Below are 24,764 nucleotides of genomic sequence, written 5' to 3'. Positions count from 1 at the left end.
TGTCATTGAGGAGATGGCAAAATTTGGAACATGTGGAGAAGTTGGTGGCCATTATGGGTAACAGAAATGACAGGATCATGGTTACCAGACGGTTCTGAGCCTGGAGACCAACATTGTTTTGCTGAAATAAACAACATGAGGAGAAAGGTACTAGGGTATAAACCAGAAGGCAAGTCAAGGGGATGCCCTGCCAAGGCCTTCTCTACCCCATTTGATCCAAATTTGGGGGCAATTCAATTGTGTTGGATTTCATGGAAGATTTCAACAATCATCACAGATTTCCTCAATGAAACATGAATAACTGAAGAATGTCAGATCAAAGAGGAAAATTAGACATTATCTGTTACAGATGAGGAAGCTTGGAGCGAAAATCTGGTGGAGTGGAGGCCAAAGCCTCCCCTCCTTATCTGTGTCAGCATCTCACAGGAGTTTGTGATCAGTTGGGTGAAACCCAGATACTGACTACAGACTAAGAACAAAAATAAGCCAACTGGAGGAGAGGGGCGAGCATATGCCAAGGTCTACCGGCTTTTAAAAACAGTAGGGTCATGATTCCATTCGGAGCAATTATCCATACCTTGTTTTCATTCAGGGGACCCAAAAGACACATTACTGCCCTAAACGATCTTGAATTCTTAGTGGAGCAGAAATGAAAGAATTTTCAATATGAAGCCTAATACAAACATTAAGAGACTGTGACTCTTAGGGTTAAGTATACACACCTTTTCATATAGACTTTAAACTTGGTTTTTTCACCTAAGTGTTTCTCTAAGATTCACATTTTATCCCATAACTGCCATACACTGAAGCTTCAACTGTTCTGGCATTGTCAGAGCACCTTGAGCTAAAGGGAAAGCCGTGCTTTGTTCTCAAAACCAAATTGAAGAATTAGTCCCTGAGGTTGAAAGAAAACCTATTTAATTTGATTGTTGACAGAAGAATAAGTGCCTATTACTTCTATCTAATCTCCTTAATATGGCATGTAAGAACCCACATGATTTGAGCCTCTGCAGCTTCTTCCCGTCCATCTCTCTCTCAATCTCTCTCTCTCTTTCATCCTTTCTTTCTCTTTCTCCCTCATTGTCTCTCTGTCCCTCTCTCTTTCTCTTACACACACAGCTGTGTGTCTGCCCTCTAGAATTACTCGCAAATCTAGAAGAAGCTATGCTCTGCCCACCACCATCAACCTTTCCATAGGGAATGCCTCCTCTCTAGAGCACTCTTCGCCTAATTCTTATTAGCCCTTCGGGTCCCCACTAGGGTGGTACATATTGTGTCCTGAGACTGCAATAGGCTCTTTTCCACTTCATCCCTTTAGCTGTTCAGAATTAACTATTTACTTGTTTTATTCATTTATTTATTTATTTATTTTTTCGTCTAAGACTATGAGCGACTTCTAGGCAAAGGCCATGATTTTTATCTTTAATCAAAAAAATCCTGAAAATGCCATCCTATCACTTTCAGGCCCTTGAACAAAGAATTAGTCCCATTTGAATGATGCTAATGCTAAGAGAAGTTAAAAGAATCTCTTAAACTAGGTCCAGCCTCTGAAAAGAGATGGAGCAGGTTGCACTGTGACATTCCCTTTCTTGGTGGAGCCTTCTTCGACCACCCTTCACCTCCTCAGAGGAAGAAGGGTGGAGTCTCAGTGTTAACACTTAGAGATGGTGTGCTTGTCACAAGAGGGGGCTCCAATTTGCTCCCGTTCAGTGTTCTCCACAAAGTGGCAAAGGAAACTCTGGTCTATAATTATCTACTTCTTTTGGTTTCTCATTAGTACCAGCTATTGCTGAATAGAGATCAGTCTATTTTTGAGAATTCTACCCAATCATTGTTATTAATTATAGGGAGGACTAGACGTTTTAAAGTATATTTAATGGGATTTTGAGTTGTGAATTTCATGAGAAGAATTGAAATTTGATACATGTTGATAGTAAATGTAAATAGTATGCAACTGACAAAAATTCCCATTGCTGGTGTGTTGAATTAATAACACCTTGCAGTTGTACAGCAATTTTTACTTTAAAAGGCCTTTCATGAGCAATATTTTGTTTTTTCTTCAGAACAGCCCATTTAAAGCAGGTAGGGCAGAAGCCACCATACCCATCAACAAAGAGAAAAGGAAATCTAAGCGCAGAGAGGAACCGACAGGTATTTGAAGCCAGGAAACTGGTGCCAGCTCCTTTGACACCTGGGTAGGTGTACTTTCCACATGAAGCTGCCACTTCAGTTTGGATCCTAGTTGCTAAATGCCCACATGCCTCGTGTGCCAAAATCACTCATATTGCTAAGTTTTGTTCCAAAACGAGGGCGCACACACACACACTCACACACAAAACCCGCCTCTCCTGATGTTCCCTGAAAGAAAGATAGGAACATAGGAAAATCAGAAATTTTTTAGGTCAAATTCAGTTGCATTCAATGCTAAGGACCTTAATATCTTAGCCCTTTCACCTGGGAGTTCCCCTTCTAGAAATTTACTTTAAATAGATAAGGAGACATATGTACATATTTTGATGTTCATCTCAGAATTATGAAAGCAAACATTAGAAAATGAACTCCAACATTAGAAGAATACCGTAAGAATTTATGTTCTATCCATATGCTAGAATCTTACGAAGCTGTTAAAACTCGTACTTCCAAAGAATATTTCACAAGATGGGGAATGCTTGTGACTTAAATAAATCAAAAATAAACAAAAATAAAAAGACATATCAAATTGTAATCAATAGGTGTCTTGTATCATAGACCTATGGATGATTTTTGTTTTCTTCTTTGTTTGTTTTAGTTATAACATCTTAAAATAAACATTATTTGAGTAACAAGAAAACACACTTTAAGTTCTATTTGTAAAAATGATAAATTAAATTAAAGGATTCTTTCATTCAGTGTGATTTATTGAGCTTCTCTTATGGCCAGGGCCTAGAATACACCAGTACCTGCCCCGTAACTGACATTTGAGTGAATAGGAGATTGAGGGGCCACAAGACACACAATAAACATATGAAACCAATGAAATAGCAGTTCTCTATTTAACAAAATGTATAATGCTTTCTCTGTGCCAGTGCTTCTCTCAGTAATGAGAAGGTTATATGGAAAAGGAAAAAAAAATTGTACAGAGTATAGAGCTTGGAGGAGGTGGGAGAGTTGCAATTTGATCTAAGGTGATCAGAGTAGGGCCCACCATCAAGAGGGTAGCATCTGAACAAAGATGTGAAAGAGATGAGAACCTGAACCAAAACACAACCTCTCACGTGAAACTTTGGGGAAGGTTGGTTTTCAGAATTTTTCAAAATGTAGAGAATTAGATCAATGCATGTACTGTACATTAACTAACACCCCCATGGTGTCTGCAGTGGTATCTCAATCAAACACATTAACAATTTCTGAAGGGAAACACATATACATACGCATACAAATTAGAATAAAGAGTGTATTAGCTTACATTAGTTCACATTAGGTTTCTCCATCAAATGGGTTATAGGAAAAAGTTGATTAATTTTTTGGATTTCAGAAATGCAGATAAGGGGTTGTAGAACTGTAATACATAGAATTTTGGTGAACCTCTGCAATCTGAAATAACCCTCCATATCCATTGCCGTTAAAATGTACCCAGTCTGCTCAGAAGCCTTTCTGACTATACTGCAGCCCGGGGGTAGAGTTGCTCAGATGTTGGCGCAAACTTGTTCTGTACCCCTTGGGGTAGACTTGCAACAGTTCAGATGTTAGTAGATGGAGCAGGCAACTTACTCTCTGTGCTTCTAGCTTCCTGTCACTGGAAGACCAAATGGCCCAAGTTTCATATCAGAGGGAATTCCCTTTCTGCAAAGAGGTTTGGGCTAACTCACCTGTGAGTGGTCCTCCACTCTAAGAAAATACCAGTCTATAATGGCATAAATATATTGCATAATCTCTTGATGGTAATCTTAAACAGTGACTATTCCAAAGGGAATGTACTGACAGAAATATGCTTGAGAGAGGTTGAGTAAAACTAGCTCTTTGCATTTGCGATCATGATGCTGGTACGTGTGAAAGATTTGATAAATGTGATTGAAGGAAGGTTTGAATAAATGAATTCCCCAGCTGCATGCACTTCCACCCTTGCTTCTCATGCCTTGCCCCACCTCAAGTTCTCCCAGGTCAACTGTCTTACGTTTTTAAGGGTTAAAAACTACTTTCTTATACTATTTATTATTTAACTAAATCATTCTGGTAAGCATACTTTCCAAAACTTTTAGGACATTGCATGATTTTAAATATTATCATTTAGCTTTAGTTATATATCCCAAAAGCTAATTCAGAAAATATTTTACCATGGAAATGCTGATTGCCGTGAGACAGGGATTTGTGTGGTTTATGTTCCTCAGGTCCTTGAACTGTGCCTATAAAAAAGTAGGTTTTTATATACACATACACACATACGTGCATACTTATGCATACAGAAAAAGTGAATATCATCAACAGTTTTCTTTGTACATATTGAATTTCTATAAAATTGAGAACAACATTGCCTTTTCAATTTTTCGTATTCCAGGTTAATCATACATATACATACTTCCTTGGAACATTTGAAACCTTCACATGTTCTTTAAATTCTTCTTTATTTCCATCCAGACAATCCAGATCTCCTCCAATCAGTCTACTCATATCTCCCACTCCACTCCACCCTATTCTTCCAGTCCTTACATTACTCAGAGTTCTTATATATTACATTTAATTTTGATAAATGAGTAAGAAGAGAATGTCGTTTGTCATTACATAGAAGAATTAGACATAGGAAGGGGAGGAAATAGGAGTTGTCTACCATGGGATCCAAGGTGGTGTCTATCACAGAGGAAATAAGCCCCCCCCCAAAATCAACTTTATTCCCATAGCAGTGGAAATGCAGGTTAATATCACAACAAACTGCTTTGCAGTTGAATTTCCAGATTCAGACTCTCTTTCAGATGTGTAACCAGGGCAGGTAGTAGGATTTTCTGCATTACTTCCTCTTGACTAAGACATTTTCTTCAAATAGAAGGAAAAAACCCAAAAAACCTAAACCATTTTTAAGGGACATCATGAGTTCTGAGAGCAGGCTTGGACTATGGCCCTGACTATAAAGTAAAATCCTAGGGATCTTACAGAGCCGACAAACACGGGACAACTCACAGCTGGCCAGACCACCTGTCGCCTTTGTTTGCTGCCAAAACAATCCCCTTGGCATCCCTGAGCAGCACAGGAGTAGCTTCTTGCCCCACCCAGGCCAGTCCTGCCGCGGTGAGAGGGCCCTGACTTCTGACTTGCAGTCAGGCGCTGCTGCTGTTCAATAACCTCTGTCCTGGCAGCTGAAAATCTAAGCTTCCATCTCTTGTGATATGTCTGAATTACTGGAAAAAATCTTGGGAATGGTAGAGCAGGAAAGAACGTCTTTAATTTTTTCTACTTTTAAAAAAGTACTATGAAAAGTAAAGGACTTAACTCTCAATCAGAATATCTATTGTTTCTCCAAGAGCCTGTGGAATTTATTTCTGATTTATAAAAAGAACAAAGCTAGAAAGTATATATTTGCTGTTATATCAAAACATTTAAATTTTTGGCATCTATTATATTTAAGTGAGTGTGTTAAGTAACTGAGACTTGAAATGCAGTGACATGTTGTTCCAAACATGCTCAAGATGTGAGTATCTCAGCTTCCATTTATTAAATTTATGCGTTCATTTACTCACTTACTCAAAGGAAGTTACAGTTACATGCCAGAGTCTCTGCTGGTAATTTATAAATTGGCTATATATATATGGGTAATGGGAGCAAATAATCTAGAGATATTGGATAATGGATATTGGGTAGTTGTTGCTCAGTGACCCCTCCTCCCCTTCTGGAGAGCTCTCTGTTCTTTTGACATGTCCAAATCTCTTCAGTCATTTTTTTTTAATGACTATTTAACACCTACCACCTGCCCAGGTATTAAGTTCTATGCTGGAGATATATGTGGAAGTAGCAGAGACTCAAGAGGTGGTAAGTGTCCTGAGAAGATCACACGGGGAGTTCTAAGTAGAAGACCAACTTGGTCTGGGATATGATGTCCAAGCTAAGACCCTAGAGTGGAGCAAAGAATGGAAGGTTCCAGGAAGTAGGTAGAGCACATGTCAAGGGCCCATGGAAGAGACAGCCTGCCATTGAAAGAAATCCCAGGGAATGATTCATTGAAGACAGGGGGCCATCAGTCCATGATACAAGGTAAATTGGTGTGGAGTTCACAGTGGGAACTCTTCTGGCTAGCATGAGGAATTCGGGTTGTTTCCTAAAAGAAATGCCAAGCTGTGGATTCTAAAACAGAGGAGAGACAGAAACACATTCACTGTCATATCCGCCAGGCACGTTTTGCTCTGCCTGCTCATCATGGTGACTGTCCCTTCTCTGACCATCCTCCTGAGTATTCTTTCAGGACTTGGTCAGTCCTTGCCAGGAGGATTTGAAAGTGTGATGAACCAGGTTTAAAAATCTGATCTACTACTTACTGGTTGCGTGATTTGCTAAGATGTTCTTCCTTAATTGGACCTCCTAATGGGCTACTAATTAAGTCTATGTTTCAACACTTTAAAAATGTTCTCCTCTGTTGTCGTTGTCATATGAATTTCAATTAAATGTCTTAACTCACTGGAGGAAGAGCCAAGATGGCGCCGTGAGTAGTCCTCTTTGTCTCTCGCCCTTCGAGTCTACAATTATTTGGACACTTATCGCTTGACAAAGGATATCCAGACAGCATCTCAGGACGTCTGAGACACCCACGCGACTATACATCGGAAGGCGGATGGACTTTCCTCCGGGAGGATGTGGAAATAGGTGAGGGCTCTCCGACCCCGACGGGCAGCCTGGTACCCGCAAGCGGCTTTCTTCCAACGGACGCCCCCAGAGGATCCACGCACGTCTAGGGCAGGAGCGAGAACACAACAGAGGAGCGACGGTGGAAACAGGTGACCAGAACCCTACCTAAACCCCCTGCAATTACTCCTAAACGCAGAGGGAAACTTTGGAGTTGCACACCTGAGCCCGCGGGGAGAGTCTCTCCCCGCCATTGGCGGGGGGATCCAGCCTGGTGCTCGGGGCGCCCGGAGGGTCCCAGAGAGAGACACGGAGGGCATGGAGATCTCCCAGCTGCCGTTGCCCGCCCCGTGGGACTAGGGATTGCCAGAGATCTCGGAGAGGACCGGGGCGGGGGGAATTTTCAAAGGCCGGTCCTGCGACCCGGAGGGGAAGCGCCGGAGCTCCGCACGGGCAGCAGACAAAACTCTCTGTTTACCATTAGCAGAGGGGCCACGCTGAGCATTAACGGCTCCGGGAGAGGCCCGGAGAGAATCCCTGAGGGCGGGGCGACCCCCAGCTGCCGTTGCCCGCCCCGTGGGACTAGGGATTGCCGGAGATCTCGGAGAAGACCGGGGCGGGGGGAACTTTCAAAAGGCCGGTCCTGCGACCCGGAGGGGAAGCGCTGGAGCTCCGCCGGGCAGCAGACAAAACTCCCTGTCTGCCATTGGCAGAGGGGCCATGCCCAGCATTCACGGCTCCGGGAGAGGCCAGGAGAGAAGCCCTGAGGGCAGGGCGACCCCCAGCTGCCATTGCCCACCCCGTGGGTCTAGGGATTGCCGGAGATCTCGGAGAGGACTGGGACTGGAGAGAGTTCCAGAGACCCAGCTTAGTAGCCTAGGGGGAAACCCTACAGGCTCACAGCAGCCTTAGGGAAAGCCTCTGCACAGCACCAGTAGAAGGCACCCAGCTGCCAGCCACAAGGCTGGAAGACCCCAGGGCAAAAGCAGCATAACTAGGTGTACTAACCACAGACTGTAGAAGATGCCAATAGCTCTCCTGCGACCTATAGAGGACAAGTGAGATTTGGTGGGTGCCGACAGCAACGGAGCGACAAATATAAGTGATCCCACCCCTGGCTGCTGGAAAAGCCCATAACACCGTTGCAGACCCCAAGGAGAGAGCACATCTAGGTGGGCTGCAACAGTAGTCACCTGCAGCCTGAAGCCCCCCTGTGACGGCCCCCACAGCAGAGGAGGGAATCCAAAGGGCCACTGTGGCTACGAAGAGGGGCCCAGGCCCAGTTAGCAACTACGGACAGGGTTCCTGGTTGGTGAAATATAAACAGCTGCTCCTCCCACCGCAGCAGCTGAAACAAGTGAAAGGAGCAACTAAACTCTATCTCCATGCGGAGGCACAAATCAACAACATCAAGCAATATGAAAAAATACATTAAATCTCCAGAACAGAAAGAAAGCAACAAATACACAGAAAACAATCCCAAAGAAAATGAGATGTATAACCTAAATGACGATGACTTCAAAACAGCCATCATTAAGATTCTCAGTGAGTTAAGAGAGAATTCTGACCGACAACTCAACGAGTTCAGGAGCTATGTCACAAAAGAGTTTGATACGATAAAGAAGAACCAAACAGAAATATTGGAAATGAAGAACACAATAGAGGAGATTAAGAAAAATCTAGATGCTCTGAACAGTAGGGCCGATAATATGGAGGAAAGAATTAGCAATTTGGAAGATGGCAATATAGAATTGTTGCAGGCAGAGGAGGAGAGAGAAGCAAGACTTAAAAGAAATGAAGAAACTCTCCGAGAATTATCAGACACAATTAGGAGATGCAACGTAAGGATTATAGGTATACCAGAGGGAGAAGAGAAGGAGAAAGGGGCAGAAAACCTATTCAAAGAAATAATGGCTGAGAACTTCCCAAATCTGGTGAGGGAGATGGATCTTCAGGTGACAGAAGCCAATAGATCTCCAAACTTTATCAATGCAAGAAGACCAACTCCACGGCATATAGTAGTGAAGCTAGCAAAACTCAACGACAAGGAGAAAATATTAAGGACAGCCAGGCAAAAGAAACTAACCTACAAAGGAACCCCCATCAGGCTATCAGCAGATTTCTCAGCAGAAACTTTACAGGCTAGAAGAGAGTGGAATGATATATTCAAAAATCTGAAGGACAAAAATCTACAGCCGAGAATTCTCTACCCAGCGAAAATATCCTTCAAATACGATGGAGAAATAAAAACTTTCCCAGACAAACAAAAATTAAGGGAGTTCATTGCCACAAAACCTCCTCTTCAGGAAATCCTCAGGAAAACCCTCATTCCTGAAAAATCCAAAAAAGGAAAGGGGCTACAAAACCAAGAGCAGAGGAGATAAGTAGAAGGACAACAACAGAGAGTAGTAGCTCTACATCAGAACAGATTAAACCATGGGACGAGAAACAAAGGAAACTGAAGAAAACCAGAAAACAAGACACAAAATGGGAGTGGTAGGCCCCCACGTCTCAATAATCACTCTAAATGTAAATGGATTGAACTCCCCAATCAAAAGACACAGAGTGGCAGGATGGATCAAAGAACAAGATCCAACAATATGCTGCCTCCAGGAAACACACCTCAGCCCCAAAGACAAACACAGACTCAGAGTGAAGGGATGGAGAACAATACTCCAAGCTAATAATGAACAAAAGAAAGCAGGTGTCGCTATACTAATATCAGACAAGGTAGATTTCAAAGCAAAACAGATAAAGAAAGATAAAGAGGGACAGTATATAATGATAAAAGGGACTCTCCACCAAGAAGACATAACACTTATAAATATATACGCACCCAACACAGGAGCACCAAAATTTGTAAAGCAACTCTTAATAGAACTAAAAGAAGACATCAACAACAATACAATAATAGTAGGGGACCTCAACACACCATTAACACCAATGGACAGAACATCCAGACAGAAAATCAACAAGGAAATAATAGAATTAAATGAAAAATTAGACCAGATGGACTTAATAGATATATATAGAACACTTCATCCAAAAACAGCAGGTTACACATTCTTCTCAAGTGCACATGGAACATTCTCAAGGATTGACCATATTTTGGGAACCAAAGCAAACATCAATAAATACAAGAGAGTTGAAATAATATCAAGCATCTTTTCTGATCATAACGCTATTAAACTAGAAATCAACTACAAGAAAAAAGCAGAGAAAGGTGCAAAAATGTGGAGACTAAACAACATGCTTCTCAACAAACAATGGATCATTGAAGAAATTAAAGAAGAAATCAAATATTATCTGGAGACAAATGAAAATGAGAACACGACATACCAAATCATTTGGGATGCAGCAAAAGCAGTCCTAAGAGGGAAATTCATCGCAATACAGGCTCACCTCACTAAACAAGAAAAAGCTCACGTAAGCAACCTCAAACGACACCTAACAGAACTAGAAAAAGAAGAACAAACAAAGCCCAGAGTCAGTAGAAGGAGGGAAATAATAAAAATAAGAGCAGAAATAAACGATATTGAAACAAAAAAGACAATAGAAAGGATCAATGAAACAAAGAGTTGGTTCTTCGAAAGAATTAACAAAATTGACAAACCCCTAGCCAGACTCACCAAGAAAAGAAGAGAGAAAGCGCAAATTAATAAAATCAGGAATGAGAGAGGAGAAATCACAACAGATACCAATGAAATACAAGAGATCATAAGAGAATACTATGAAAAACTATATGCCAACAAATTGGACAACTTGGAAGAAATGGACAAATTCCTAGACTCCTACAATCTCCCCAAACTGAATCAGGAAGAAATGGACAATCTGAATAGACCAATCACAAGTAAGGAAATAGAAACGGTAATCAAAAACCTCCCCAAAAACAAGAGTCCAGGACCAGACGGCTTCTCTGGAGAATTCTACCAAACATTCAAAGAAGACTTAATACCTATTCTCCTCAAACTGTTCCAGAAAATTGAGAAAGATGGAGAACTCCCTAACACATTCTATGAAGCCAACATCACTCTGATCCCCAAACCTGACAAGGACAACACAAAGAAGGAGAACTACAGGCCGATATCACTGATGAACATAGATGCAAAAATCCTCAACAAAATTTTGGCAAACCGATTACAGCAATACATCAAAAAGATTATACACCATGATCAAGTGGGATTTATACCAGGGACACAGGGATGGTTCAACACCCGCAAGTCAATCAACGTGATACACTACATCAACAAAATGAAAAACAAAAACCACATGATCATCTCAATAGACGCAGAGAAAGCATTCGACAAGATCCAACACCCATTTATGATAAAAACCCTCAGTAAAATGGGTATAGAAGGAAAGTACCTCAACATAATAAAGGCCATATATGATAGACCCACAGCCAACATCATACTCAATGGACAAAAGCTGAAAGCCATCCCTCTGAGGACAGGAACAAGACAAGGGTGCCCACTTTCACCACTCCTATTCAACATAGTACTGGAGGTGCTGGCCAGAGCAATTCGGCAGGAAAAAAAAATAAAAGGAATCCAAATAGGTAACGAAGAAGTAAAACTCGCGTTGTTTGCAGACGACATGATCTTATACATAGAAAACCCCAAAGAATCCACAGAAAAACTATTAGAAATAATCAACAACTACAGCAAAGTAGCAGGGTATAAAATTAACGTGCATAAATCAGTAGCATTTCTATACACTAACAATAAACTAACAGAAAAAGAACTCAAGAACTCTATCCCATTCACAATCGCAACGAAAAGAATAAAATACCTTGGGATAAACTTAACCAAGGAAGTGAAGGATCTATACAATGAAAACTACAAGACTTTCTTGAAAGAAATTGACGATGACATAAAGAGATGGAAAGACATTCCTTGCACATGGATTGGAAGAATAAACATAGTTAAAATGTCCATACTACCCAAAGCAATATACAGATTCAATGCTATCCCAATCAGAATCCCAAGAACATTCTTCACAGAAATTCAACAAACAATCCTAAAATTCATATGGGGGAACAAAAGACCACGAATTGCTAAAGCAATCTTGAGCAAGAAAAACAAAGCCGGCGGAATCACAATCCCTGATTTCAAAACATACTACAAAGCTATAGTGATCAAAACAGCATGGTACTGGTACAAAAACAGGTGCACAGATCAATGGAACAGAATTGAAAGCCCAGAGATAAAACCACACATCTATGGACAGTTAATCTTCGACAAAGGAGCAGAGGGCCTACAATGGAGAAAAGAAAGTCTCTTCAACAAATGGTGCTGGGAAAACTGGACAGCCACATGCAAAAGATTGAAAATCGACCATTCTTTTTCACCACACACCAAAATAAACTCAAAATGGATCAAAGACCTAAAGATTAGGCCTGAGACAATAAGTCTTTTGGAAGAGAATATAGGCAGTACACTCTTTGACATCAGTTTCAAAAGAATCTTTTCAGACACTGTAACTCCTCAGTTGAGGGAAACAATAGAAAGAATAAACAAATGGGACTTCATCAGACTAAAGAGCTTCTTCAAGGCAAGGGAAAACAGAATTGAAACAAAAAAACAGCTCACTAATTGGGAAAAAATATTTACAAGCCACTTATCCGACAAAGGGTTAATCTCCATAATATACAAAGAACTCACACTGCTTAACAACAAAAAAACAAACAACCCGATCAAAAAATGGGCAGAGGACATGAACAGACATTTCTCAAAAGAAGATATGAATATGGCCAATAGACACATGAAAAGATGTTCATCATCGCTAATCATCAGGGAAATGCAAATCAAAACTACACTAAGATATCACCTTTCCCCCGTTAGATTGGCAAAAACATCCAAAACCAAGAACGACAAATGTTGGAGAGGTTGTGGAGAAAGAGGAACCCTCATACACTGTTGGTGGGAATGCAAACTGGTACAGCCACTATGGAAAACAGTATGGAGATTTCTCAAAAAGTTAAAAATAGAAATACCCTATGACCCAGCCATCCCATTACTGGGTATCTATCCTAAGAACCTGATATCAGATATCTCAAGAGTCCGTTGCACCCCTATGTTCATCGCAGCATTATTTACAATAGCCAAGACGTGGAACCAGCCTACATGCCCAGAAACTGATGATTGGATAAAGAAGATGTGGTATATATACACAATGGAATACTACTCAGCCATAAAAAAAGACGAAATTGGCCCATTCACAACAATGTGGATGGACCTCGAGGGCATTATGTTAAGCGAAATAAGTCAGTCAGAGAAAGACGAACTCTATATGACTCCACTCATAGGTGGAAATTAGTATATTGAGAAGGAGATCTGATCGGTGGTTACCAGGGAAAAGGGGGGGTGGGGGGAGGGCACGGAGGGGGAAGTGGTGTACCCACAACATGACTAATAAAAATGTACAACTGAAATTTCACAAGCTTGTAATCCATCATAACATTAATAAAAAAAAAAAAAAAAAAATGTCTTAACTCACTGGCCTTAGGCCCTTAAGCGCATTGCCAAGATGAATTCATTTTTTAAAAAAATAAATACGCCTTTCAAGACTGCTGTGTCTGAGTGATCACACAGGACCTTGCGCTCTGAAGTTGTCTCATGATGGTGATGCTCCCTTGTCTCTTCAGCCTAAATAATCCCTATTTATCCTTCTGCCTAGGTGGGCAGGGGTCTCAGACCTGAGAATCAATAACAGCTACTACACTGGACATCCACTGCATGTGTTTGTACCAAACGTACATGTGTCCTCAGTCATATAACAATGCTTTAACTATGGTGAACACCAGGCTTACTCTTATTAAGGAAACTACAACTTCTTAAAGGGTGGGTGGGAATGAGTGGGACAAGGGAAATAAACTACTGGGCATCGACTAAAAGCACAATGACGAGTGATTTCCGTGTGGTGACTCATTAAATTAAACTTGACCAAAACTGTGGTAGATGATGACAGATGCATTTTACAGATAAGGAAGTGGAGCCTGAGAGAGGTGAGGTGACTCACTGAATATGCTTTAGCTTATATATCCCAGTGCACATACAGGAGAGTTATGAAACCGGGCTTGTCTGACCATCTCATCCATGCTCCTGATGCAACTGTTCCCCAATGAAGTAACACAGCAATAACAGTTGATACTATTAGCTATTATTTACTGAATACATACTACATGATAGGCACCATGCTAAGTAAATTACATCCATTATCCAATCAAATCTTTTACATAAATCTATGTGGTAAGTTCGATTATTTTGCAGATGAAAAAACTGAGACTCTGGAGCATGAAGCAAATAGCAGAAGGCCTCAGAGTTAATAAGTAGCAGAGCTGGAATCATAGATCTGCCTTTTGCCAATGGCTTTATTCTTAAACATTGCACTTATGTACAATAATGTAATCATTATATACATCACATAAAATTAGAATCAATATATTATTTAGAGTTGATATCAGTTAACAAGGATTGGAGAAGATTTTATGGAGAAAGACAGAGAAAGCACAGCAGGCATAGGACCAGCAGCTGGAGAGAATCCAGGAAGGTGGAGAGAGAAATGGAGGGCATTCCAAGTAACGTAGTATCACAAGCATTCAGAATATTGGGGAGGAACATGACACATTTGAGGGACAATGAAGAGAACAGACAAGCCAGAATCTAAATTTTGATTCTGAAGAAAATAGCTGCTAATCTTATCCTCTGATAGCATATATCCCTCTGCTGTTAATCACATTTCTCCTCCAGTTTCTTATTAAAAGAAAGTTGTAACTCAGAGACAAGCAAATGAAAATTATCCTCATTCATCAACTTTGGTTGCTATAGAAACTATTGGTGAGGCTCCATACAGAATCCTGGAATCAAGGTCATTTAGGCCATCCCTGGGGTTAGTTCTGCTTAGAATATTCTAGGAGTGATTAGCCAACGTAAAACTACCCTTAGGCTAAGACTGGAAGTTGAGATCAAGATTACTGACAGTAGATTTATAAAATCTTAACTCTTCATAACATAATGACATGATTTAAATAATTCACATCACTCATTGATTTTCTGAAGAAGGGAGATAGGATAGTGACGTTGATCAAAAACTAGAGAAAAAAATAGAAAATTAGAAAAAATGTAGAGATAAAGTTGGGGAGGCCATGTACAATAAATGCTTCTTCATGAAATAATGATCTCTATCATTTAGAGAGGACATGTAAGGCGGGTATAAGTGTGACCCCTGGCATCAAACCATGCTGCATTCAGATCCTGATTTGGCTGCCTGAGAATTGAGTGCAATGAGGCAGAAACGTGCACTCTCTAACCTTTAATTTCATGTGAATATTTGGGATATGGTCCTGCTTAGTTGTAAGTTTTGCTCTCTTCTTGGCTTTCCTCCTCACAGTGTGGGCTCCCCCAAGCCCTAGTTATTCTCTACCTACTTAGTTTGAATTCCTCCAGAGCAGACTTTGAGACAAGTTTTCAACTGCAAGGAGTTTGAGAGATAAAGGAAATAGCAATAGAAGGCCAGGAAATGCGACAGAGAGGAGAAAGAAAGTATCACAAAATGGCTGTTAACTGCTGACAGAGGTGGGGAGAGGTAAGACTAGAGCTAATTCCACTGGAGAAACTCTGAAGCCAGTGTAGAACACACATCGTAGATTTTTGCCTCTACGGGTGAATGAGCTCACGCCAATCCTGGGTTGAGGAATATTTACAAGGAGCAATAATTCTCCGGCACTTCCCTTCTGCCATGTAATGGTCAAAGAGGCCTCCCATGGGAAGAAAAAGTCTTCAGATGAAGAAAAGCAGATGCTGCAGTGGAAAGTCTGCTGTGTTGAATTGTTAGGGGTGAGGGGATATGGGTCAGCACCACTAGAATCTGCTTTACGCTCCCTAGCTTAGATGAGAGTATCAAGCCTCCCGTATTTGCTCCATAAATATCCATCAAATGAAAGACTGATAGGATGAATGCATCCTCTAGCCCTGTGCTTCTTTATCTGGTTGCATATTAGAATCATATGAGGAGCTTTTAAATATCCCGATGTACAGGCTTCATTGCAGACCACTTAAATCGGAGTCTCTGGAGTCGGCCTGAGTATCAGAATTTTTAATGGCCAGGACTGAGAACCATTTCTCTTGTTCAACTAATGTGTGAATTCTTCCTTTAAAATCCTTGATAGATGACCATACAAGCCTATTTTTGAACACTTCATGGGGAGGGACTTTGCTATTCTCAGAAGCAAACCATTACCTTTTTTGATAGCACTAATTGTTCCAAATTTTTTGTCTTTATATTGAGCCAAAACTTGCCTCAACCTTCCATCAGTCGCCCCAACTCTGCACTTTGGAACAATGTAAAATGAGTCTATTTCTTTTTCTGCATGACTGCCCTTTAGATATTCAAAAGTGATGATAATGCCCCAACTTGACCTTCATTTTTATACTTTAAACACTCCTAGCTCTTTCAACAACTGCTATTCAACTTCCTCTAATCATACGTTAGTTTGCCAAATACACTTTTACCCTGTGGAATTCTCAACTGACCCATGGTCTATATCTGTACGTGGAAATATAAAGAGGACCAACCATGTGTTAAATGAAGTGTGTGTGTGTGTGTCTAAAATGTTATTAGTGACAGACCTACTTAAAATAGAACAGCTTTAACTGACTTCTTAGGGAAAAATAAGATTTTCGCTTTTTCTTTCCCATCTCTCAGAATTAGCCTTTGTTAACCATACTTATTTTTCTCTCTTGGTTAATTTGTTTGAATGCCTCAATCCCTGCATTGTTTTTCAGGGCAATGCAAATATACTTTTAACATGCATAACTTGGAGGGTAGGGAGGGAAAAGGTTTACACTGAGGTTTGTCACCAGTCCTTTTCCAGGGCACGGAGCCATGAGATTCACAAACTCAAAAACAAAGTGAAATAAAAACAATAAATTTACTTTTGAGAGAAAAGGGTTAAACTGCTGTGGTACTGCAGGAAAAGCAATTCTTAGCTCAATGACAAGTCGGCTACAGGGCTTGGAGGGAGCACAGCCGGACATCTCTGGACGAGTGCAATGGAACCAGCCTTTGCTGCTCTAGAGACAGGGAGTGTGCCTGGCCGCCCCACTCCAACACAAAGCAGGACTCCAGCTCGCCTTGTAAAGCTCAGTTTGTAAAGTGTTTCTAAAAGAAGTTTTGGGCAGGAGGTAGATCTGCGCCAGTTAATATAACCAGAACTCAGAAAACACAGACAAATTGAATTGACAGATGGCTGCAGTCAGTAATCTTAATCTGGAAATAGGATTAAGACTTTATGACTCTCATGGTCAAATCTGAAAAACCGTAAGGAGATAGCTTGATATACTGGCATGGCCAAGGGTGGGGCAGTAGGAGGGACAGGAAAGACAATTTGACAAGAGGAGAGACTTGAATCAGAGGTGGCACTGTGACCCCAGATCCACCACTGATCATCAGAATGACCTTCTGAGAGTGATCTTTGCTTCCCAAGCCTCAGTTTCCGCATCTGTGAAATAAATGAGAATAATCATCATCGAGTCAGTGCCCAACCACAGCCCAAATACTACTATAGGAATAGCGTGAACTAATGTCTGTGCCAGGCCCAGAGTGAACACCCACTAAATGTGAGCATTTTGCCTAACTGTTAAGAGTTCATTCACTTAGAAGTTCTGGATCAAACCCTAGCTCAATCCTGCACTTTGTAATGTGACTCTAGGAAGTCCCTTATCATCTCTGTGCTTTAGCTACTTCTTCCATAAAATGGCATCACAAGAATACTTACTTTATGGGGTTATTGTGAGGATGAACCATCTGATATATCACAAAGCTCATGGAGCGGGACCTGGTACCCAATAAGAATGCAAAAGAGTTACCTGGTTTAAGGCTTCACCGCTAAATGTTTCTTGTTAGTTCCAAAACTTTTGGGACTCAGTTTTTTCAAGCGTAAAACAGAGGAGGAACATTAGAATCGCTGAAGATCCTGGCTCTTGCTTTTAGTGACTGTATTTATTGCAGCATTTAACAAGTTGCAGTGGGAATCTGTTTGTGTTTCTGTCTCCCTCATGGCTACCTTCTACTCAGAGCCTGGGTCTTAACTTTCCAGTGCCTAGCCCTTAGTTTGTATTCAGTAAATGTTTATGAGTGAATGAATGAAGTACTGCATATGAAAATTCCTCAACACCTGTCCCTGTGCCGTGGGGGCTTGGCTTCTCACTGCACTGTGGAGAGGTGGCTGTGTCAGGCTCTTGGAGTAGGGAAACCGAGAGATGAATACTGACTTTTCTGTTTCCCAGTTTTCCTATCTTAATTTTTCTTACCCAGTTACCCTGCAGGTGAAATTCTAATCTACTGAAATTCCTTTTAGAAGAAATAAGCATATAGCTACCAATAGATAGAAAATGCCAGTTTTATAATTTGGAGTAAGTTATGTAACTTCCCTAAACATCATTATTTGTTTGCTAAATGGGATCTATAGGAGGTATTGTTAGCAACCTGTCCTAATATCCCTTTTTATCCCTTCTTTCTTCCTGCCTAAACTTTTGTTTTTTCAACATTCACTCTCTTCCACCCAGCTGTGTGCTAAGGTGAGACAGACCCCATCTCAACCCCTAGCCCCAAATTATGAGACAATCACTGGAGGTCTGATACCTTTACCAACAACTGCCTCTGGCAGAGGTACATGACAAGATTCTAGCAAAATAAAGGATTTCTTTGCCCTAAAAGGAAATTCTTGGGAAGAAATAACTCATTATCTTCCATTGGATGTTGTCATAACCACATTAGTGTTGGCAACTTTGAAAATGAAAATGACATGCTGATGATGGTTGAAGGAAAATATAGAAAGAACATGGGTTCTTGATAACATTGTGGGGCCACTGAATTAAACAATCCTGGAGACACTGTCTCTTATCTTGTTGCATGAGATGACAAATTTTCCTGTTGATTTAAACCAATCAATTTGACGTTTTCTGTGACTAACAACCCACAGCATCCCATTTAGAGAATGATTCATGCCATAGAGTGATTAAAAGACTTGATGAGATAATGTACAATGCCTAGAATTTACATATTTATTCCAAGCATGTCAACGTGTTCAACAAATGGTGATGCCGAGGCTGGCCTGGTGGCGCAGCGGTTAAGTTCGCACGTTCCACTTCTTGGCAGCCCAGGGTTCGCTGGTTCATATCCTGGATGCTGACATGGCACCACTTGGCAAAAGCCATGCTGTGGTAGGCATCCCATATATAAAGCAGAGGAAGATGGGCATGGATGTTAGCTCAGGGCCAGTCTTCCTCAGCAAAAAGAGGAGGATTGGCAGCAGTTAGCTCTGGGCTAATCTTCTTCTTCAAAAAAAATTTGATGCCTTTGTGGAGAAGATTTCACTTACTTCTGTCTCATTTCATAGTTATGTGCCTGTTCCAGATATAGGCTGTGCTGTCTTAGCCATCAGATAGCCAAATGTAATTCATCTTACCAAGGCATCCCACCAGGGTAGGCATTTGGTGATTCTTTCTATTGATGGGGTGAAAGTGAATAGCCCCATGCAGGTGTGCAGTTGTACTGGAGGTATGTTGCTTATGCCCAGTAGACTGCTTGAATGTTGACGAATGAAATAGTGTTCTACCATGAGTGCCCACAGGAATCTTACAGTTCAACTCCTAACAAGTTTCCTCTAAGTAAGAACACTTCAATGGTCAATGAAAACCTGGGGGAGAAAATTTATGTAAAGTGACTTTCAGAGACACTTGTATTTCACAAATTTCGCTACTTGTTCCCACAGTCATGTCCCTTCACAGGAATAATTATCTTTAACGTTGATGTCGCAACTGTGGCATTGTATGTCTCTTGGGATACAAAACCTACTTAGGGTACAAAAATCAACGATTGTTACTTGGTTGTTTTTTCCACTCAGATAAAAAAAAAAATTGTGTGATAACTCACTCCATGAGTTGCAGTTTTGGACCTGTTCTTAATCAGGAGTCCACAAACTTTCTCTAAGGTGCCAGTTAGTAAATATTTTAGGCTTTGCAGACCATAAGGTCTCTGTCACAGCTACTCAACTCTCCTGTTGTAGCAGGAAAGCCATAGACAATATGCACATGAATGGGTGTGTGACTGTGCTCTAGTAAAATACTATTTACAAAAATAAGTGGTAGGCCAGAATTGGCCTTGGGTCATAGTTTGCCAATGCCTGTGCTTAATCAGTGAAAAGATCTGTTTGAACACTTTATCCCAGTTTTGTCACCAACCAAGTGTGAGACCATGGAAGGCATTTAGAATTTCAGGGTCCTGGTTTTCCTTATCTGGAAAATGAAGGCACTGGACAGGGTGATACAAGTTGTAGGTTTCCTTCTACCACTGATATATGATGTCTTGTAATTCCAGTGTGACACTTCAAAGGTCTAGCTAAAAACTTAGCAAAAAAGGATAAGAAGGTTATGGTCTTCTTTTAAAAGCAAACACATTTGAGCTCACTGTCAAATATCAGTGAACAGTAAGCCCACCTGTATGAAATAATCAAGGATTCTAGAGAATCCACAAGAAGAAAAAGAGTTTATCCAGGTTTTGAAGGACATGAGGGATATTTATCTTGAGGGATAAATACATTTGAAGGAAGAGGATAAGAGAGTCGACTAGGACTACAGCTATTTTTGAGCTTCCCAAACACTACATGATATTTCTATTCTTCGCAGATCTTGTTTATCCTTACAAGTAACCTGTGAAGTAGGTATTAGTATTCCTATTTGAGGAAGCTGAGATTGTGAGCAGCTAAGAAATTGTCTCAAGATCACACACCACGTAAATCACAGAACTGTGAATCCACATCTACTAACTACCAAAGACATTTTGTTTTTACCATGTTAGTCTCTCCTAAGCTAATGGAGAAAAAGACTGATATTCCCACCATGGGGATGAAAACACAAAGCTACAGTGGGAGGGACCAGGTCAACATTAGGGTCATCAAATTAATGGTCTGGGTGCCTTTTTTCCTGACAATAACCTCTTCAATGGCAGGTGCCACATATTTTACTCTTTTTCTCTCCAGTGTTTGCTATCTTTGCCTTTCTTTTTTTTTCAGGTGGAGAGCAATTGACCATGGTACATAAGCAACAAACTATAAAAACTGAGCATGCAGGTGTAGAGAATAGTGGCATAATCAAATAAAACTTACAACAGAGTTAATTTGACACAGACCTAATGATATACATAATGTAATTTTGAGATATGGTAATTGGGTACAAATGGTAATCTGTTGACATAAATGACTGCAATTAGTATTAATTCTGCATAGGCAGGCCTTGTGTTAAATTTTACATTTCTCACTTTGTTGATTCTTTGGGATTTATAAATTATCATTGTTGTTGACAGATTTTATAACTGGAGAATGAAAGGCTTTGGGAATTTGTGGCCAAAAGGCTATATTTATTTATTTGATTTTATTTGTCTGCTTATTTTGTTTGTTTATCCTATACCCTGCCAATTTCATAAATGCTTTGGGGATCATCTGCAAAAACCACGTACAATTCAATAGAAAAATATACATATACAATGATAGACAAAACAGCAGGATCAGAGGAAACGTCAATGCGAAAAGGAGGTTTAGACCATAAAAAAGACTTAAAGTTGATGTTTATTGGAGCAATGATGAGATGATAATAACTTCTGTGAACTGAGCGCCTAGTATATCAATTTATTTCTAATTATCTTAACAACCCTGCAAAGCAGATATTCTAATTCCCACTTTACACATAGGTCAGAGAGATAGAAGTGTGTTTATTAAGTTTATTCAGCTAGTAAATGAATAGAACTGAGATTAAAACTCAGCCTGCATGACTGCAAACTCATAGTCCACTGGGCTAGGTAGGAGAGGACTGGAGGTGAGATAAAGATGAGGGTGATTATGAGGCTGGGACTTGGAGAAAGTAAACTTTGGATCCCAGCATCGAGAATAACGAGGTAGGCAGAGAGGACAGAAGTTGGCAGCCTTGTGTGGCCCATGCAAACACCCACACCAACAGGAACCACAGGAAGATCTCTCCTCGTGACCACTAGCCCTGAGCAAGCACTCAGCATTTATTTAATGATTTATTGACGGGAGTATATGTCAATAAATTCAAAAAGCTGTTAAGTACGTGAGTGTCAATACACTGGCATTATTATATGTTCATTTTACTTTCGTTACTTTAAAGAACATTCCATACTTTAAAGAAAAAAAAATTCTTGATAAATGATTCTTGTACTCATTGCAAACACAGGTAAAAGCAAAACCAAAAACAAATAGTAACTGCCCTAGGTCCAAAATAGCTAATCATGTAAAGACCTATGACTACCTTCAAGTCAAAATATGAAAAACATTAAGCAGATATTGATAATTAAATTTTAGGAATCCTTTCAAAATTCTTCCAAAGATTCGACAGATGATTGTGGGTAATTGGAAATGTTTCATGATGAAATGATATTTAAAATATATCTTTAATTATGTCTTAAGATTTCAAGAGTTAAGAAAACTACATGAACAAAGGAAAATGATAAAAAAAGAAAAAAGAAGGTCGCAGATGCACACAGCACTCATGGACACTGACGGCAGCTCTCCTCTCTGGAGTCTGGGTGGAGTCCTGTGGCATTGCCTCCAATGGCCTTGGGCAGGTTGCTTACTCTCCTCTCTATGCATATTCCTCTGGGTAAAAACTCCACAAGGTAAGGGTGAAATAGCATAGTGCACTAAAGTTCATGGCACCCAGCTGGGCACACAATAAGAGCTCAATAAATGTTGGATATTTTCAATATAATTATTGAATAAAGTGAAGGACATGTTTCCATGAGTAGTAGGAGTAGGAACACACATATATATATATATATCATTAAAAAGTATTTTTTGTAGGTAAAATTTTAGTTGCTCTTGATTCTCCTCTTTATAAAGGGATTATGTTTTGAATAACGAGAAATAATGCTTAAACCCACATTAAAAGTAGTTAGCCCACATTACATATTTAATTTATGCCAGGCATTGTACTAAGTACTTTCTCGACATTGCTTCATCTAAGTTTTATAACAAAATTATGAGGTAGGTCCTCTTATCATCTGCACTTTACAGACAGTAAATCAAGACACAGGGAGGTTAAGTGACTCCCCAGATGCTGCCCAGGTAAAAGTGGCAGGTCTGGGCTGTACACGCACACAGGCCAACATAGCTGGTTTGAATACTGGAGCTTTCTCTCAAGTTGTTCACAGTAGGCAGATAAAACCCTCATCTTTAATGGGAATGCTGGCACTGCTATCAGAATTGAAGAAACATGATTCTCTGTTTTTATTACCACCCTACCCTCATCCATAGTTTGAAATGAAAAGAGAAAAGGAGAAATCAAAATAAGGATAGGATAATGATTTTGTTTTTCTAACCAGGACATCATCTAAGATTAAGAAAAGAGGAAAACCACAAACTATTACCATTTTGAAAATTAAGCTAGGAATTTAGTTACTATGTGACTATAAGGATTAGTAACCAGTATAAAGGTAAAAATAGCAAAAATAAACTATATTTCAAAGTATGCTTCCTACACATACCACCATGACTTCTGATCCTCTCTGTACCTCCTCACATTCCTAAACATCACTAATCAGGTAGAAATCCCAAATATAGGCAGCTCACTTTGAAACTAAGCTTTCTGTAAAGTAGATGGTAGCTGTCAGAGTTGAAAATAAAAAGGGGGACCTCAAGTTATGAGCAACAGTATGATACCGAACCTGAAGTGAGTTCGTTCACCCGTTGCGCAGCAAGCCAATCTCTGACACCAGATGTGGTGGAAGGAAGTAGGAATTTTATATTTGCACAGCGCTGAGCAAGGAGAGAGGGCAGCCAACGCTGAAATCCCAAACTCCCCGAAAAGCTAAAAGGAAGGGTTTTTATTTGGGGTTTTAGGTAGGGGAGGGGGAGCATATGGCCTTGCTGGTCTGAGCTTTCCCACAAGCCTGTCTTTGGCCTTGAGACTGCTTGCAGAGAGGAGGGAGCCCGTGACCTTGCTGGTCAGCAGCTTTCCCACCAGCCTGTACCTCTTTGTGGGGAGGAGATAATCCAGGTGCTTGTCCTTGGCGGTGTCTGTCTCCAGGAGGATAGTGGATTCTGGAGCCAGGAAGACAGAGAGTAAGCAGGGAATGAGTGTTTTGGTTTTAACCCCATATATGCTGGGTTTAATTTGGGGAAACTGATATCAGGGTCAATATCAAGTGTACCTCCCAAATGTTATTTAACTGATGCATACTTCAACTACTTCTATGATCATTATAAATTTAGACTTATAGAATTTTAAACCTAGGAGCAGACTATGAGTCTTATTTGGTCCCATCCATCCTCTTGTTTCACAAATGGGGATACTGAAGCCTCAAAATGGGAGCGAGAGGAACTATTGGCAGAATCACACCAGAACTAACATGTCCTGACCCCCATGTTTGCTATTTCAACCACACCACACTGTCCCTGTGTTGCAAGGACAGCAACATACCACCTCCAGACCTGGGAAGCATGGCTATGGAAGTAGGGACTTCGTTTATATCAAGTTATTGTGGTAGGAAACCCTTAGAAGAAAGCCGTCTCACTTGTCTACCCATAGAGAGTTTTCATTTACTGAAAATGTCAAGAAGGGATTAGCATCCCTTTAGGAGGCAAGCATGGGGATCTGAATCTGATTTCCATGAAGACACTTCAGGACAGAAATGCTGGCTGTCAGGGCCTGTCATTCTACATGAAATTAAACAAACAAACTCTATCCACCTTCCTCCCTTAAAGGTCAATAAAAGCAACATCGACTTTGCTCGAAGCTCCCATTTTGAAAGCGATGTGGTTTCCTCCCTTACTTCTGCACTACAGGAAAGCCCCTCCCTCCTGTGACAGCCTTCAAAATGGCATGCCTCTCTCCTTTCTCACCTTGACATCTCCTCTCCGCCTTTCATCTCATTTTTCCAACTAA

The 24,764-nt window shown here is 40.5% G+C and overlaps 1 protein-coding gene across 2 annotated transcripts in view; it reads left to right on the top strand.

Annotated features, from left to right (window-relative positions):
- CNTNAP5 (contactin associated protein family member 5) overlaps positions 1-24,764 on the top strand; it is a 767,582-nt gene that overhangs the window by 103,085 nt on the left and 639,733 nt on the right. Inside the window, exon 1 of one of the 2 annotated variants that reach the window (XM_070507397.1) lies at positions 22,341-22,497. The exons of the other annotated variant lie outside the window; for it this stretch is intronic. Coding sequence (XP_070363498.1) covers positions 22,356-22,497 — 142 coding nt within the window. The 5' untranslated portion in view covers positions 22,341-22,355. Of the gene's footprint in view, positions 1-22,340; positions 22,498-24,764 lie in introns of those variants that run through there. 2 annotated transcript variants of the gene reach the window in all.

The sequence above is a fragment of the Equus asinus genome, chromosome 4, assembly GCF_041296235.1.
Source record: "Equus asinus isolate D_3611 breed Donkey chromosome 4, EquAss-T2T_v2, whole genome shotgun sequence".
Classification (NCBI taxonomy): Eukaryota; Metazoa; Chordata; class Mammalia; order Perissodactyla; family Equidae; genus Equus; species Equus asinus.
The sequence above is the reverse complement of the archived record's forward strand: the minus strand, read 5'-3'. Positions and strand labels throughout refer to the sequence as shown.